Below are 18833 nucleotides of genomic sequence, written 5' to 3' on the forward strand. Positions count from 1 at the left end.
CATGTGGGTGACTTTGAACACACACGCACATGCCTGCGTGCACACACACACACACACACACACACACACACACACACACACACACACACACACAAAGCATATCAAAACTTCATATGGCTTCAGTGCCTCTTTTGGTGCCTTTTTACTCTTCTTCTGCTGTGCTCGTCCTTTGGATTTGTGCTGCCTGGAGGGTACTGGCCAAGCGTATCAAAGGCGTTTGACCACGGTGGCGGCATGAAAGCCTCGCCCCAGACCATAACACCACTGATAATCCGAGCTGTGCCACTGAACTAGCACAGGATGAAACACACCGCTGTCCAGCCCCCCAACCACTTACTTTCCTCTTTTATTTCCAGCTACTACTGCTCTACCTGGCACTCTCAGTTGCTCTCATTGCTGGTTTACCTCTCTGGCTGAGTTCAGCTGATGTAGTCATTAGAGCTTGACTGCAGCCCAAGTTGAACCCAAAAGACTTTAAAAAAAAACAAAAAAAAAACAGTAAGCTTCAGCTTCTAGTAGGCTCAAGTCTGGATCAAACACTATATCTTTCTGACCTGCAAACACACCACCAAACTAGAGGGTCTGGTATCATGTCTGTAATTCATTACTTTAGGTAAAAAGGTCTCCAATTAGATCAACAGACACACACTTGCTATACTAACATAAAAGGATTATGGATAACTCTACACAGGCAGGAGATTTAAAAGAGGAGCATTTTTTTTTTTCTGCAGTGCTAATCTCCAAGCCATACTGTACATAGACTGTTCCCCGTGGCCGCACGTACCTGTCTCCTGGTGTCAGGAGACAGCTTCCCTCGATTTGAGGAAGACAAGATTTCAAGATTTCTGTACTTCTACCACACAGCGTTTCGAAACATGTTTTGCAGTGCTGACCAAACCCGAGCAGCCAAATGAAAAAATGCAGCCCTTGGCAGAAGGTCAAACATGAAAGCTGGATGTCGGAGGTTGGCTCTAACACCACTTCTCTCGCGGATTTGTCTGGAGTGTCAACCCATCCGATCTCCACCATATCTCACCTTTACCTCAAAAGTTTCACTTTTTCATTCACTTTCCTCTTCTTACTTTTCTCTGCACTGGGCAACGCGTTGGAATATGTACCTGGCAAATGCTTCTCCATTAAACCTATAAACATGTTAACTTTTTTACTGTAATGCTATGCACAATGATTTTTACAATTCTAATTCCTCTTTTTTCGAAGTCTATCCAACAGTCTGAAATGCTCTGCGTTCCAGCCGCCTGCTCCGTTGTCACTTATATAGCTATTTGCTCACATTGATTTTTCACGTTCTCCTTTATTTGTTGCTGTGAGCTCTCGCCATTGTCTGTTATTCTACCGTTCACACCCCCCTACCCTTCCCTGCTCTCCGTCTGTATGTTGACTGTAAATCCAGCCTTGTCTTGATGAGAGAGAGGATAGTTAAACGCCTTGGGAAGTTTAAGACCCACTGGGGATCCTTCTGATAGCAACCCAAATAATGAAAATGTAATTCTGCAGGCATAATTAAGTTAGAGATAGGGCGATTACTGTGCAATCCATTAAAAGTGATGGCAGAAGTAATTACTTATTCAATCAGCATGGTTTTATGAGGAAATGCGACGGCACCATGTTGCGTCGCCTCTATACAAGTCATTACATTTACAAGGGCATAATACTTTAAGCTGTGATTGGTCCTCTTGACAGCTTGTTAAGCTGTGAATTAAAGCCCTGGTGTTTCTTTTTTTTTTGACAAAGTTGAGGAAATAAAGTTTTTACAGGGCAACTGTCCTCTAAATATCCATCAATAACTGCGTGTGGTATATTTGCATGCCTATGTGTATAAATCTTAATCTGTCCATTTGTGATTTACTACCATCTAACTGTGGTGTGCGCAATTCACGTGGATGTGTATGTTTCTGCGTCATGGTAAAAAGGAGAGGTGGGAAGCAGGGAGGAAATAAACACTTAGTTGATACAGGACATCGTATGTCTGACACCTCCTACACTCAAATGGGTGCTATATCTGCAAAGACTGATAATTCTCAAGTAAGAAGACTGAACAGAAATGTGTCCAATATATTGACTTGTATGTGATTTCTTCAGTTTGCTAATTTATTTAGAATTAAAAAAAAAAAAAAAATTGCACCACTGGTGTTTTCAAACTGTTTATCTGATCTGACAAGTGATCAGTGAATAAAATGGTGTGCGATGGTGTGGGTGACGGAACATGATATTCTAAATTGACCAAGCTCTGCAGGCTGGTCTGGGCAGAATCTTTTCCTCTGCACTGTTAGTGTTTTCACACAAACTCTGTATAGTGATTGAGGTATTATGCAGTGTCCAAAAACTTGCCCCCCCCCCCCCCCCCTCCCCCAACACACACACACCTCAGCTCATGAACAGCTACATCTTTCAAGGATGCCCCCTTCGTAGCGAATCAAAAAGGATATGAAATTATCCAATTTTCTTTTACACAGTCCCAACTTTTTTTTTTTTTCCAAGAGTGTGAGCTAGGTTGAATGTTTGATCAGCTACATACAGCACAGTATCTTATTCACAAACAACACGGAGCCACTCACATCTTTAAGGCAGCCCATGAAGTTGTTGCTGACTGGTGATCCGGGCAGGTCGGCAGTGTTTGGGCTCCCTCCTATGTAGAAGAAGTCATCAGAGCCCAACATGGTATAATCCTCCTGGGTGTATCCAGTGGTGGTCAATATACCATCCACTGAAATGGTCACCTGGCATAGGCATGGCCCAAAAGAGACAGAAAGAAAGACGGCAGAAAGAGATAGAGAGAGACATAGAGGAGGGAAGATAGATATAGAGGGTGATGAGAGTGAAGAGAAATTAGAATGAGGAGGAAAAACAAGGAAGAAAGTGGATTAAACACCAATGATGGTTGGGGCTGTCCCCTATGTGGTATCGCTTGGTTGGTTGCTTTTGGTGCCAGTCAGACTGGGGGCTTTCACTCTAGAGTGCAGTTGCTAATCACTGGTAGACTTAGATTTAGTTGATTAATGGCAACATTATGCTTTAATTGTATCCCGCACGGTGCGCTTGGGTATCCGAAAACAGCAAGTGGATTTCCCTGTGACTGGCATAGCTATTCTGCAACATTCCTTTGCTGAGCCAGTTCTCGCTCAAGGAATTTCCAGTAAAAAAAAAAAAAAATCCTCTTTCAATACCCGTTTTGCCTCAAGTCTTGTATTTTGTGAAAGGTTACACATTTGGTGCTGCACGTTTGATCGTTAACAGAGCAGAAAACGCTGAGTGGAATCAAACACACAGCCTCAAGCTGATGGTACCAGATAGTGTGGATCGAAATATGGAAACAAGACTTAATATCCCCCCCAAATTATTTAAAAGAAACAGATGCATGAAGGGTATGTTTCTAAGGCTCCTCCAGGCTTCTTTTTTTTTCTGTGAGATAGCTGTCTGTTTTGTGTTGTTTTTTAAAGCTCAGATCATATTTTGCTGTGATTCTGATATCAAGTCTCAGCACCCTCATATTACTGGAACTCAAAATGAGTTTAAACCTAAATTATGACAGAATATACGGAGAGTATCATTGCACTGTTTGATGCAACACAAGACAAGTTGAGGTGAAGTGCTTTAAGCAAACTCTATGTAGATCAGTTTAACTGGAGAGTGATATATAGTGAAACTGAGCGGTTCTAAAATAAGGACAAGATTTCCCTCCACTGAGTTTATTAACCCGTACAAAAAAACATGTCTTTTTATATCATGCTCATTACAAAACAGCAAATAACAGAGCTTGTTTAGTATGTGCATAAGTTAAATTTGGCTAATTGTCTGATGCTGTGGCTGAATTTTATATCAGTGCCACAGCTATGCTGCTGTGTAAACTTCTGGCCAAATAATGTTGTTTGATTTGGGAGAAATTGTTGCAGTTAGTGACCAATTTATTGTCTAATTATACTAATAGAGCAGGCCTGGGTGAAAGCGAGCCACTCTCTGATTCAACATCTGCTATTCTGCATAAATGTACACAGCTTAAATACAGCACTGCAGGGAACCGTGTACACAACCATCTGTTTTTCATTACCTTTGCACACTCGAAAGTGATGCTAGCACAAACTACCATCATTTCATCTGAGGACCAATTCTACATTAGGTAAATTACGATGAGATTTTTGCATATGGCAGTGCTTCATTTTGCTTGTTGAATTTACTACCCTACGGAATGATAAAAGCAGTTTTGATAAGCATTAGCTTGCACCTCTAATATATATATATATATATATATAAACATAAACATGTGTTTTCTCAGTTTGCTTCCAAATTATGCACAAAAGAAGCACATCTATAAAGCATTAATCCTAAAGAAAATAAAAAAAAAGACTACTAAACGATTCAGAGAAGGACCACGACCGCAGCAACAACAATTCTTAAGCTGAGAGATGAAAAGAAATCTTAGCAACTGCACTGAACAGATCAGCCGCCCCAGCTGAGTGCTCATCTTCGCTTTTTCTTTACTGTTTTTTTCGATTCCTTATTATTATTATTTTTTTCTTTTGTGCCGTACTTCCCTTCTGAACAGGGCAACTCATTTTTATGTCTGCTGTTGCTACTTGGTTGAGAAAGAGCTCGTATTGATCTAGCATGAAGAATCTGCAGTTGAAAGCGCCGGTGTGTTGGGGTCATCTTGAACATCTCAGATGGGGCTTTCAGCAGGGCAACTTCATCTATTCCAAAGTGATGAGAGACGTTCCTTATGGGTGGCTAAGGAGGAGAAACAAGGGGGCTGGAAGTCTCACAACTTCACAAACTTTAGAAAACACTCCTACGTACTTTGGCCAAAACCATCTACACAAGGCATGACCTGCTCTCGAAAAAAGTACATAGCATGGACCGTCAAAATGTAAAGATATGGCCTGTAAAGTTTTTTTTTTAAATTAAAATAGTGAATAGAAAACACCTACATCTTTGATGACCAAGCTAGGCTCTTTGAATTTTGGTGAATATTGTATGGACTGCAGTTGATGGTACATATTCAGGACACGATATGACCACGAGAGACTAGCATTGACTAGCTGCCAGACACCTATGAAGTTCCCAGCTAAAGAGGCGCAGTTGGACCTTGGCAAAGTATTTGTTCTGACTTTCTTCTCTCCATCCCAGATTTCACCAACTGGGTTTGTCAGGGGCAACCATATTACATTCATGGATTTACTGTGTGATTAGAAGTTGGACCTTGACAGCAATTGAAGCCAGAGACGATGTGACAAAGGTATAAAGTCGGCACATGCATTATTAGAAATCACTAAAATCAAAACCACTATCCAAGTGTTTTCTCTGGGGCGAGCAAGTCTTTGCTTCAAGCAGACTGTACATCCACCCCACTGAACAACATTACAGACGCTTGCATCACTTGCCGGGAGAGGGAAAGGGTGCTGATTTTACAGGTTGATATGTGAAAATACCCAGGGGCGCCTGGCCTGGCTGCCATACAATTTGGAGGAAATCCAAAAGCATTCTGATCTCAAAATGTCTTTGATTTGGGCTGCTTGTTCTTTCCAAGATCCTTTGTTTAAAAATAACACACACAATAATAATAATAATAATAATAATGATAATAATAATGATAATAATAATAATAATTTCAAGCATTGAGAAATATGGCTTGAAATAACTGAAATATTTACTTCACCTTATCACTAAGAGGAGGCAGGTGGTAATGTGGTACTGAACAACCAAGCCAAATAAAAACAATCTTATATATTCTGGATGTCTCCTTTGGAGTGCTCATCTTTGAGATCCCAACCAGTAAACACGACTGAGGCATAGTAGCATCAACAGCAGGCCACTGAAACAGTAAAGTCACTTTAAAGCAAAGTTTAAATTTGATATAGTATAGTAATATCTGCAGAGGTGATACTATTGTTATTATTTTTCCATATGTGGGATGTTTCTGGGCAACGGCCTTTTGCAGTAGCGTGTGTAGCTAGAAGCCAGTGGAAGCATCAGGACTCTGCAGTATATAACAGAGTAAGGTTACATTGCTCTCTCCTTTGCTCCGTCTCTGTCATGTGCTGCAGGTGTATGTGTCTGTTTGACCAAGGGCAGGGAATTAATATACGCAGACACACAGCGCAGAGAGGCAAACAGCAGAGAGGACGAGGTGAGCACTTTGGCTGAATTAACACAAAATCCTGCCCTGCGGCACTACCTGCAGGGTTATGTGGAGGAGTGAACGTGTTTATTTTTGTATGTAACCACACTGAAAAGAAATGATAAAATAAGGTTTTGTTTCTCTGATTCACTGCTTTGTTCTCGCTAACGCTGCTGCCTCTCTTATTCACTCCATAGCTCGCTTGACTGCTGCTCTCCGTCTAGCTGAGCAGGGGAATAGGGGCTTTGAGTGGTTTGTTTTCAAGCAGTAGCTGACAAATCCTACACAGGGTGCCTTTAAGGGACCTGAGCAGATGCCGCACTATGGCCTGAAAAGAAATCTCTGCGATGTGTGATCACAGTTTCCGTATTGAAACATAGCCTAGTGTGATAATCGAAGAACACCTAACAAATACATAAATATAACAGGCTAATTAACACATTCCTAGCATTCTGTTTCTCAATAACTATTCTTTTTTCCATGGAGAGCTCCCGTCTACTTGTTCACATGTCTAGATTGTCCCATTGTGAGGAAATGGGTTGTATTTTTTTTATTTTTATTTTTTGCTTTTTCCTCATAACCCACCAACTACCTACAGAATAGCAAAGCTTTTCTGGAAGAGAGTTTCACCTTTCTTGTATGGTGAACTACCATTGTTCTTTGCATGGAGTCCTGGGGTGTAATCAGCTGAATGTGTTACTGGCTCATTGACTGTATCTGGTTCCTTGACTGGAGGCTGATGGCAAATGAATGCTCTGTGAAGTCGATCTGCCTTTCATCAAGTAAAACTAGGGTCAACATGATTCTAATAGTACTGGGGATTATACACTGCCCTGTACCAATGTATGAAATCTCTATACTAGAGATAGGGCTGCATGATTAAATGCTTTCTTTTTTGGCATCACAATTTTAATTCAACCAAAAAACTATTCAAATCATGACTGAATGACATGTAGGTCATTACCAAACAAGCACTGATTTACATCTGGAGATCGAGTTTTGTAGGCCTGGACATCTCTGCAGCACTACAGAAGTTCATTATAATGTTGTTTTGTCATTAATTTTACCTTAAATCAAAATTTTACAGCTCTCTGATTTAGATATCGCACTTGGCCATATTGCGATTTTTACAATATTTCAAATAATGTCAAATGACAGAACTAACCAGATACTTAATTGTGTTTTATTTCAGTGAAATTAAATTATTAATCACGTGTGCATGCAATTTCCAACATAATGGGAACCATCACAGCCCATCCGCTGCCTTTACTGTTTTCAAGGAGTCCGGTGGCAACTTATGTGCAGACTGGAGTAGAATTTAGAAAAAAAAGAAATGAGCAACGGTGAGCAAAAGGTAATAAACATATTGCAGCTCCTACTTCCATACAGGAGTGGATCAAAACAAACCCAGTTGGTATTGAGGGGCTGGGGAGAAGTATCAAAGCAAGTCTTTTGGCTCGCGATAGCCATTTCCCCAATGTGAAAGGGAAAGAAAAAGAGGAATTTTACACTTTATGGTATTTGAAGCTCTCCCATCAGACCTTCAATGAAAACAATGGAAAATAGCTTTTGTGCAACTTACTCACTCTCACGGTGCACACATTCGCCATTCAGGGGAGCAGATCATGCTCTGACTTCAATTCCCAAAGGCAGTCCAAATTTGGAGCAACCAACCTTCACTTTCACCGGGAGTCTGAGAGAGTTTCTTTGTCAGCTATTTCTGACAAGTGCAGCACAAGCTGTCTCAGTACAGATACCTATCAGGACCTCATATTCAACACCATAGTCTGAGAGTCAGAGAGAAGGCGACAAGCTTACCTTGAAAGAGTCCACTTACCCTCGTCGGCACTAAATTTGATTAGAGACATTTTGCAGGGAGAAACAATGTGTTAAATTCTGGAGTGAGATTGTTACACTGACTCCCCATCAGCTCAGGTCAAAGCCAAAGAGCAGAAAGGGAAGGATGTCTGAGAGAGAAAGGGAAAGAAGGGACTCCCGTTCAGAGGTGGACGTTGATAGATGTCTGGCAGCTTCTCAATGTGTATAAGCTGGGCATAATTCATTGTGGCAGGGGGATCTGTGGTTCAAAACTAAACATGGAATCTGCAGTTTGGGAAGCTAAAGCATGAACCTTTGAACTAAGCCTCTAGGTTAGTAAAGAGATAAGGGAGGATTCGGAAGCTTGGGGCGAGTGCGGTTTTAGCAACAGTTGTCAAGGGGATGGGGAAGAGAACGTGGGGTGGGGAGTTATTTTGCTGTGTGCCGAGAAGAGTTAAAAAGGGTTGGAGGGTGAACAAAATCGGTTAGTACTTTTGTAAGTAAGGGAAAGTCAGACACAAAAATGGTTGTTAGTACAGTTACAACAAAGGTTTGATTCAAACAGTAGATTAGTAACCATGTTTTAGTAAATTTAGTCCAAAGTCAAAGTGAGTAGGTGAGGATTCTTTAAAAGTCCTCTGCAATTTGATTGCTCAAACCAGGTCCAGATTTGGACTGAATGTGTTATTTCATGTGACAAGGGTTTGTTTTGGTTAAGAGGAAACAAAATGAACCCATCCAAGCTAACAGGGTGACACACAAGCCATGCACTTCGATGAAAAGATGACAGGAAGAATGGGGATGAGGTGGGTGGGGGTGGGGGGATTCCATTAGACACAACACAAACAGACCACCTATCAAACAAAACAAATAAACCGTCTGGCAAGATGCAGCAAAATGGGGGAAGTGGGGAGATACACTTAATTGCAGGGCACCGCAACACCAGACAAATGGGGGGGGGGGGGGGGAGGAAGGTGGCTTTCGATGTTAAGGTTTTCATTTGGACAGGGATGCAACAGAAAAAAACCCATCAAGACACGTGTACAACAGACTGACACGCGCTGGGCTAGAGCAGCATTAACACCCTTTGAGTATGCTGATGTGAAGGTGTTCTAGCCAACAGAAACATGCAAACAGGGTGCGGGAATACAATTACTGGGTCACTGTAACTTTGGGGGATGGATGGATGTGGGACAGGATGTGAACAACATCATCAATCACGGATGAAATCAATGGAAATGAGAGGGTTTTTTAAAGAATAGGGAAAATTGAAAGAGGAGAGAGGACACCTCCGTCTTGGTGAATAGAGCAGTTGGTGTTACAATGGTAGGACTGACTGTTTCATTCCTGCCCTCCGTGCTTTTTGGACACAAGAAATCCTGTACTCAGTCACGATTGCAGGTTCTCATTGCGCCATCGCTGGAATTTCACCACAGTATTTATGATATGAGCTTAAAATTGCCTCATCACTTCGTCAAATCTGATCCGAGGCTGAGTGAGTCACGGCGAGATGCAGTGGCTTTTTCTGCACGCTCACAACAACTTCTCTCCAGCTCATGTGTTATGATGGATTGGGCAAAGCTATTCCTCAGGGCATCGATTCTCTATTCACCAAGAAAAATAGAAACCTGTCTCTCCTCCTTACTTTTTTCCCCTTTTTTTGTTTCGGCAAGATATGGTGTGAGGTCATTATTCATTTTAGTAAGTTAATTATTGAAGTTAACTGATAGAAGTAAAACAAAGAAACAAAAATAAAATAAAAATTGAATAAATCAAAAAAGGCAAGAGAGTGTGGCTAACATGTTTTATGGCCATATAGATTAGATTAGGACAATTGATATATGTATGTATATATGTTAGCCATGATATATACATAAACATATATACTCAATGCAATCTGTATATTAAAAAAAGAACAACAAAAGAAATTGGGAAGGGGGTCAAGTCTCTTCATGCAAAGGGTGAGGGCAGTAAAGTATAAGAAATATAAGTTAGTGTTAGTGTTAATGAGGGGTCGATCGCACTCAGTTCAGATTTTCCCAGGCAGTTCACTTTATGGACTGTATCAATGAGCAGAGAGCTTCATTCATTGATTAGAACATCCAGTGAAAGCAAGTAAGACTGATTACAACTAAGAATCTACGAGTGTAACATTACAGTACTATAGTTAATTCAGCCTAATGACAATGTTTTAAAATAATTAACCTAAAACAGTGTTAGGGTCTCAATATTTTAGACATTAAATTTCAAGTTATTTTGAAATCCCCCAGTCCGCTGCTTAAAAGTACAATAGCCATTCTATTTTCAGTAATGAGCTTTCATCAGCACTCTCTGTTTGATTTCTGCACCCGAGTTCAGGGGACTACTGCCACATTAAAGCACTTTATCAGGTGAATACATGTGTGTGAGAGAGTGTGTTCAGGTGCAGGTCTGGAGGCAGCTCCATCTTGCTCATAAATCAGCCTAAGGCTACTAATGGGATCAAGCCCTCATTTGAGGCCTACTTTACAGTGAGGGCTTTGGCCACTAAATCAAGAGTTGTAAATACTCTTCATGACTCCATAAACCACGGGATGGCAAGCCTAGATAACAGGTCTCTCCACAACAGGCTGAACAGTTCCAACTGAGGCAATAGAGAATGTTGGTCTCTCAAGTGCCATTCCTCTCATGTTGTTAAAACGTTTCGTGATTAATGATCAAAACATTTTATTTATTTATTTTTTTTTACTTCCTCTCACTGGAGTTGCCATAATAGGCTAATTGTCTGCCAGGGAACTCTGCTGTGTACGCTCACTTCATAAAGTTCTTTGAAGAAATAATCAGGAGGAAACAGGGATTAAAAAAAAAAAAAAAGTAAAGGTAAACCTTAATACTTTGCTGATACTCAATTGAGGAAATATTTTGCATTATCATTCTTTATTTCTTCATACGGATAGTGTTTTGCAGTACAAATATATAATAAAAAAAATAAAAAGGGGACAAAATAAACAGCAGAAAAAAATAAATAAAAAAACAATCTAAAAATCAAAATTTCTGTTTTTTTTCTGTAACTTTTTAGGCAGACCTCTTTGATGAAAACATACGTTCTTTTCAGGAAGGGGAGAACTGGATGGCAATAAAAAGCAATAACATATATATATAGAGAGAGAGGGCTAAAAGAAAAACAGAGAGGTGGAGTTTTTCAGCTACCTTGGAATTGATGGCGGATTGTACTTTCAGTAAAGCAAACAGAATAGAAAGAGGTAACGGAAAACCCAGGGCAAACCAAAGTATAAGACAATTAGAATGATATCTACCATATAATGCAGTTTGTTTACCATAGCGTGTCCAATGCCTGCGTGCTTCAGGAGAAAACAGGGGGAGGAAAAAGAAAAAAAAATAATGACAAACCTTAAACTCAAGAAAACACACCTCAAACCCAAAAAGTGGGAAAGAAAAAAAAAGAAAAAGAAATTGCCTTTTGAAAAACCAGCTTCTCCTTTTAACAGCAAAAGCAAAAATTGTATGCAATAGTAAAATATTACTTAAAAGCATATGTATTTTTCCTATTGTTCCTATAGAAAAAAATCCAAATAAAGAAATAAAGAAAGCAACTGTGTAAATATCTTGTTTTAAAAGGGTAGTCTACCAAATAAAAAACATAAACAAAACTGAAGGAATAAGGATAACAATACATTTGTTAGTATGTACGTCGCAAGTTAAGTAGAGAAAACAACAGATGGTTCACATTCCGTGAATGACACAGTGTTAGTCGTTGAAATTATAAAAGGTAAGGGAAAAGAAAAAATTACTAATGAAAAGAATCAAATTGGAAGAATTCTGAAGCTTGTTGTTAGTAAAAGAGACAAGAGTTAGCAAATCAACTTCCACAGAGGGGGTTTGGGTCGTTTTGATGGGAATGTTTGTTTAAAGCGGGAGAGGGAGTGAGGCAAAGTACATCAGTATAAGTATTCACTCTGAGAGGCTAATCTGGTCACTGGGCTTGGCTGGCAGTTGGGTCTAGTCCATTTTAAAATGGCGTTCTTTGGTACTGGTCATGGCCAATCATGTTTTGATGACTTGAAAAGGTGCAATTCACTAAGAAAAGGTTCTCCAAGTTGTTATTCATGATCTTACTGTGACATATGAAAGAGATGACCAAAGGAAATATTATTGCATTGTAAACATTGACAGTAATGATAAAAACTGCAGTGCATTTCCAGTGTAAAACGTAGTGGTGCGAAATAATCAGTGGCATTTAAGAAAAACAGAATCCATGTAGCATATTCTTGAGCATAACAGAACAAGAGAGGGCAGAAGAAATTCATTCAGAATTCTAGTATCGGCAGCATCCTGAAAAAGAGAGAGATGTCCATTTAGTCATTCAAGTCATTTCAACAATAAAAAGCAATGCTTGCAGCCCCTGCAGAGAGAAAAACACATGCAAACTAGGCCACGAAATGGAAACAATCAATCAATCAGTCAATAAGGAATCATGTCACATATCTCACATCAGTTACCTGAGTGTCAAATAATATCTTTTTGATATTTCAAGCCAAACAATTGGCAAGAATCTATGGTGCATTCCATATGACAACTGCCAAACTAAGTAGACGTAGCAGACCATTGGCATACGGTGTTCTCAGTTTGTGCCTCTTACACATACATAACTTCTAGTGGATTTAGCTTTTTGCGGGTCTAAAATCTTTGGATCTATACAAATCATGAAGGGCCCATATTTTATATTTAAAATTGCAGCTTTTACTTAAAAGGAGACAGGTTTCCAGCTATGTATGTACTCAAAAGATCTGTATTTTTTGGAGCATTTGGCTTACTAGTCTTACTAGTTGGGAATAGGGTCCTTCCAGATTGAATTTGTCAATTGGGCTGTTAAGACAGAACAGATATTACATGGTTAGAACAGTGACTACAAATTGACAACATAACTTGAATTGAAACGGCCACCTTGACGTTTCATGTTCGGGGTCCACGTTTGGTTCAAACGTTGTGCAAGTAACTCTCTATGTCTGCCGGTGTAGTATGTACAGTAGATACAGTTCTGTAGGGGTGTTTTTTTTGTGTGGGATGGATTACTATGAGTTGGTGCCATCTATGTGGGAGTTGAGGGGCACCCATAAACAAAAGTCCTACTCGTGGGGCTAACTGGCTAATTTAAAGCTTCATGTCCACCCACCCACTTTGTTCCAGGGTCATGGTAAAGTGCTCTCACCTGTCACCCACTTTGTCTAATGAATCCTCCTAATCCATTAACCAGGTAAATACAATCGAATGGTGGGCGTGATTTTGCATATCCACACCACATTGTACTCCCATAAATCTGAGGTTACAAAATAACAACTATAACATCAAAAGCGAATGTGACAGGAGGCTACGACACCAGGGAACCTGAAAATGATTAATTAAGTTAAACAAATGCACCCTTACAAAGGTGACTATGACTGTGGGCTTTTCAAAACTCACCGAAAGATGGACTGCGATACAGCAGAGGGAAAGAAATGAGAGCTCACCGGGTGCAACATTTGGAATTCTGTAAGTTTAAGATCCCTGGCAGGCATTTGATGTCTGGATGTTGAACTTATCTCTCCATCAGCTCTTTGACAGGACAGCCCTGGGATGGTTGCGAAAAAATTAATCCCTCAAAAATTGTTGATGATCTTTGAAATGACACGATTATGTGACTGCAGGACGCGAAAGGATGGGTGATGGGAAAATGAAAAGAAGAGATTACATTTGGACTCGTGTCTGCATAATCTTGTATAATGAAAGAACATCAGTGTGTCAGTCACAGTACACATATCTGTGAGAAAACAGTACAGGCATTATGGGAAAAAAGAGAAGGTGTATTTAGATTTTCCTGAGCAGGTTCTGCAAAGTTTGTTGTATAAGACATATTTTTCCAATGTTATACTGTTATAGTTGTTCTTTGTTACTTTGACTTGCATTGGACCCTTTGATTTGTTCCATCTTTTTGCGGTGTCTTAAAGTGTAAATGTGGTAACTGTATTATTATTCCTTGTTTCAAGTTTATCAGCACCATAATTACCCAACAACTACATGAAAAGAAAGTCTACACAGGGAGCCAGACCGCACCTGTGATTTGAAGAGTAGGAAGCAGACAGAGCTAAATGAATTAAGTGCCAGATGAGACAGAGGAGTGGTGGACTGAGCCTCTGTGCCAAGTGATGTGGAAAAGTAGAAGTGCTGAAGATCTAGAGGTGTTGCTATTATACAAGTCAGACTCTTCTACTGCAGGCTTGAGAACTTTAAGTACTGCTGAACTGGTGCGCTATTGTCAAGATCGATCGTGCAGAAAATTAAAGCTTTGTTCTATATTTGTTATCAAATGGTAGACAGAAGGGCCTGGTAACTAGATGGTTTAAAGGGTTTCCGTCATGATTTCCCCATTTTGTTCTGCTCCGACGTGTTCAAGAAGGAAGTGTGCGCAGGTCTAATGCAGGATAGGTATACTGTAGGTAAAATGGCATGACATCTTACAAAATAGCAAACCATCTCATATGAATCCCACCTAATCTTTTTTTCAGAAAGAATCCCAGGATTTCAAATAGTTTAGGATAGGGAAAACATAATAATGGACTGCTAACAACTGAGAGTAGCAGAGGATGAATCTGGGGAGAGTGTTTGGAGAAAAGTCTAGCACAGAGGAGAGAGTAGGACTGAAAAAGTATAAAATCCTTTTCCACTCATCATGCGTGTTTCAACTTTGCCTTAAACGGAACATGCCTGGAGCTCCTGCTGTGACGGCTCATCACCCTCTCTGTAATTGACCCATGTGGGAAAACAGAGGCTGTGAATGTCGATGTTTGCAGATGAAGGATGAAGCTCGCGGTCATGTAAACAACCACAGGCCCTGACAAACAACTTTGTGTTGCATCTGTCTCAAAGGGCCCCTTGGGTTAAGAAATCATTATGTATTAAATATCGGGGTACGGGTTGGAAAGAGGAGGAATAAGCAATCACAGCTGTCTTCCGTAGTTGTGCGTTACACAGACAGACATAACAATTGACACATTTTGAGCCTTTCCCTGTAAGATGCAAGCCAGCTGGCCAAGATGTAAAATGAGATGTGAAAAAATTCAAGCTGGTGATCTTTAACATTGCCGTCGCACTGGACATGACTGAACTGCGGCCACCAGCACATAAGCTGAATAAATATTTAATGGCAAAGCTGTGAAAATGATCAATGGACGGTGCAGCCGAGCCAAGATCCCCAGACCAGATAGATTTATCATTGCAACTGAGAAAATTCCAAGACTGATGACCATTCTCCGACAAATTTCCAATTTGGACCTTTACAAATAAGTGATAAAGCCGTTATGTGGAATAATAAAAAAGGCGGTGGGGTGTGGGGAAACAGGCAGTAGTTGTCATCAGGTAAAGCGCACAAATTGACGATTAAAGAAAACATGAAAAATCCATGGGAGGTATAAAAATGTAAATATATGCTCAATTTTCGATGGCTGTGTGCATGAGAGCATACAGTTGCCTTGCTAGATATTTATGTGTGTGAGGTGTATCAGACATTCCCCAGTAACAGAGACAATCTGTGGGTGACCGTGTCAGACGGACGACAGCGTGGCTCCGGTCCACAATAGCTCTTTCAGGTACATTTGGTTCCGCGTTCATTCCAATCACCCGGCATTCAGTCTGGTCCCACTCTTTTCTAAATCGGGCTCCAAGTAATGGAAGCTGGCAGACAGGCTTCAGGTGCAAATATAAATGTCACTGCAATTATGGTGGGAAGAAGTCTGCAAACAAACAGTGTGTGAGAGAGTATGCGTCTGCATAGGTGTGGAAGTGCATGAAAATTGCAGCAGAACATATTGTGCGGTGCAGATGATCGTAATTTTCTCTCCTTTTCTGTTGTGCTTCCAATAATCCTCATCTCTTTTTTTTCATCTCTGACTGACTGACACCCTCCTTGCACAACAGCCCCTACTTCCCTCTAGCTTTTAATCAGGAAGGTGGCGAGTTCAATGTCAACCAACAAGTGCAACTGGTGGAGACTATAACGTGTTCCGGTAAAAATTCTTAATAAACCGAGCTGCAGTAAATCATTTTTAATACGGATCAGCTTCTTTTTTATGATGCACCCTGCATTCTTGGGTGGATTTTATTGTACTTTCTCTGTACAAAATGAATCTGACATTGCATGGAGCTAATTTGCAGATGCTTTTATCCCCCCACAGAGTGTGTGCCGTGCACTTAGCCTGGCTTTGCTCATTGCTTGAATATCTATGTAATTAGTGACTGTGCTACTTAACTTAAAACTTAGAACTTACTCGAAGGGGGAGGTGGGTACACTCAATCTATTTTATAGGCAGGTCCAACTAAACTAGCCATTGGAATGTGGGAATAAATACCACAAGACATAACAGTGTGATAAGAGTGTGACAGAAATAAGTCCTACTTGCCTTTACACCCAACTGGTATAAAGGAGTTCCCTGGGATTGTCAAAAGTGATTCTGGGAAATAATAGGAAATTACTGAAGTCCTTTTCACACATTATTACTTAGATATCATCCAGAATAGCTCTATGTGAGAGCGTAGATTTTGGGAATCACATTAAGTAGACATTACCCCGCCAGCTCCCTGGCACATAGTCCGCGTAATGTGCGATTGAGACTCAAAACAATGAGCAAACAGGCCCGAGGATAATGTCGATGACATGACATGGAGCGCAGCTGTTTCGTACACTTTCCCCGCCCCAGTCTGTTGTTGATATTGCGGGATATCCCAACGTTTTCAAAATTCCTATGAGAATAAATTCTTCATCACTCGCGCGTTCTTCTCCTCACTTGCGTTTTATTACTTCTCTCTACCTGTTTGAATGTGTTAATGTCGCAGCGATTTGTTATCTGATTATAGGTCTACGAGACACGGGGATGAATAAACATGAACGTGCTGGAGCAGGTAGTGGAAAATGAGGCTGATGAGTGAGTGAGTGTGAGAATGGAGGCGGATATGCTAATGCGGTGGAAATGTGATGCAAATGAGCCTTTTTTCCCCTCAAATGCACAGACCCTCTCGGTGCTGGTATCAAACAGCCCGGGCGCTTTTCTAGCATGAGGTGTTTGTAGTTTGGACAATGTGCAGGCAGAAGCTACGGTGTGGTTCTCAGATCATTATTTGGAAAACCGGGCAAAAAAAATTATAAAAAATTTCCTAAACGTGCATCTGATTTACACAACTGCTGATTTACGTCTGCAGCCACCACCTTCCTTTAGCACGGCTGGAGCACATTAGGAATACTTAAAATGTTATTGGCAGTAAACTGGGAAAGGATTAGAGGGGTGTTAGCATGCCATTATGTTCCTCAAAGAAATCCACTACCCCTGCCTGCCTTGAATAGCAGTTCCTATTGTGACTATAAAAGTGCATTTCTATATGGCAAAGATTTCCACTCTTTGATTTGGCCACAAGAGGTTCAGTCTATATGCTTATAGCATTATGCTGCCCTTATTGAGAAAGTAACATTTGGATGGTAGGAGCTTCTTCAGAGTAAGTTAGCTTGAGTAACCTGTCAATCATTAAGTCAATGCGTGTTACTTTAGATCAGTTTAACCCAATTATATTTTCTCTTGTTGCACTGTCTTGTCCCTGTGCGCACATAAGTTAAAGGCGCCAAAGCATGTGTATACTTAAATGCCGCCTCCCGGTAAATCGTGATTTTTCATACTTTTATCAATATTGGCACAGTGTTGAACTACAGGACTGAGTGGTACGGAGAGGGTTAATTCAATTACTGGGGTACTGCAGCCAGGGACGATTCACTACCCAACAGCATGGCAGACACCGTTGCTAAGTGACAAGTTGCTAGCAAGAACGGACGAGAGAGACAGAGTTGGAATGAGAGAGAAGGGGAGGGGAAGAGGAGCGCAGGAGGAACTGATTGGCTCCCTCTTAGGAATTCTGGCTGCTTCTTGGAGGATGGCTGGATGAGAGGGGAGGAAGCGGATGGAGGGTAATTGTGGCAGATTATGGAAAAGGGAAGGAAGGGAGTATCTAGGGATCTAGTATTGATTGGAGGCAGAGGGGCTGATGTTCTCATGATGTCTTCTCATATGGAATAAATGAGATCGTTTGCCCAACACACCCTGCCATATATAACATGAGTTCAAAATGTGGCTACAGGGATTAAAACCCATCAGTGCATGGATAACGAATGGAGGGTTAAAATGTATATAGTACATTTGTAAATTCCCCATTTTCAAAAAGGAATAATGGCTGTAGAAGATAACACTGCACGTTCAATATCTTAAAAAACAAACAAAAAACAAATAAATAAAGGACAATCATTAACTATTCAGTTAAAAAAAAAGATGACTGATGTTGTATAGTTGCTTGCAAAGCTGGTGTGTATTTTTATGATCCATTATTGACTTTGAGGGTGTGCTCCAACCTCAGCTGCATTTCTGCTTACAGATTCTTACTACCTGCTTACTAAGCAAATTATAGACATCTAGATTGTAATACCTGCTGTGTCTTTGAGCAACAGATCACAATTCTCAACATAACGATCGCTGGACTCAATCCTGATGCATATCAAAGCTCACCCTCGCCAGCTGAACTCTAGGCGGGCAATTGAATCTCAGGGCTGTGCATTAAGCTCTCAGAGAACATGAGAAAAATCTGTTTGATCCAGTCATTAATCCAGTGACTGAATCCAAGGTCCAATTATATGGAAAAGAGGTGTACAAGGGCTGGCGAGCTGAGAGGACATCGGGGCAGACAAGACGAGGACAGATGATGCTGTAGGTGAGACTTACAAGGGAAGAAAGGGTGACAGTGATCCAAAACGGAAAAATAGGATAGCAAAAAAAAATACATATCGAGTTCAAAGGTCTCTCTCTAGACACTGGCT

General features: G+C 40.6%; 1 protein-coding gene across 7 annotated transcripts in view; it reads right to left on the bottom strand.

The window, feature by feature from the left end:
- Positions 1-18833, bottom strand: part of nrxn2b (neurexin 2b) — a 629462-nt gene that overhangs the window by 334260 nt on the left and 276369 nt on the right. For 6 of the 7 annotated variants that reach the window (XM_037112710.1, XM_037112713.1, XM_037112712.1 and 3 more), the window contains 2 exons: positions 11269-11292; positions 2577-2738 (listed from right to left, as the gene is read on the bottom strand). In XM_037112710.1, the coding sequence (XP_036968605.1) occupies positions 2577-2738; positions 11269-11292 (186 nt within the window). The remainder of the gene's footprint in view (positions 1-2576; positions 2739-11268; positions 11293-18833) is intronic. The other variant, XM_037112711.1, reaches the window with a different exon arrangement.

This window comes from Acanthopagrus latus, chromosome 10 (assembly GCF_904848185.1).
Source record: "Acanthopagrus latus isolate v.2019 chromosome 10, fAcaLat1.1, whole genome shotgun sequence".
Lineage (NCBI taxonomy): Eukaryota > Metazoa > Chordata > Actinopteri > Spariformes > Sparidae > Acanthopagrus > Acanthopagrus latus.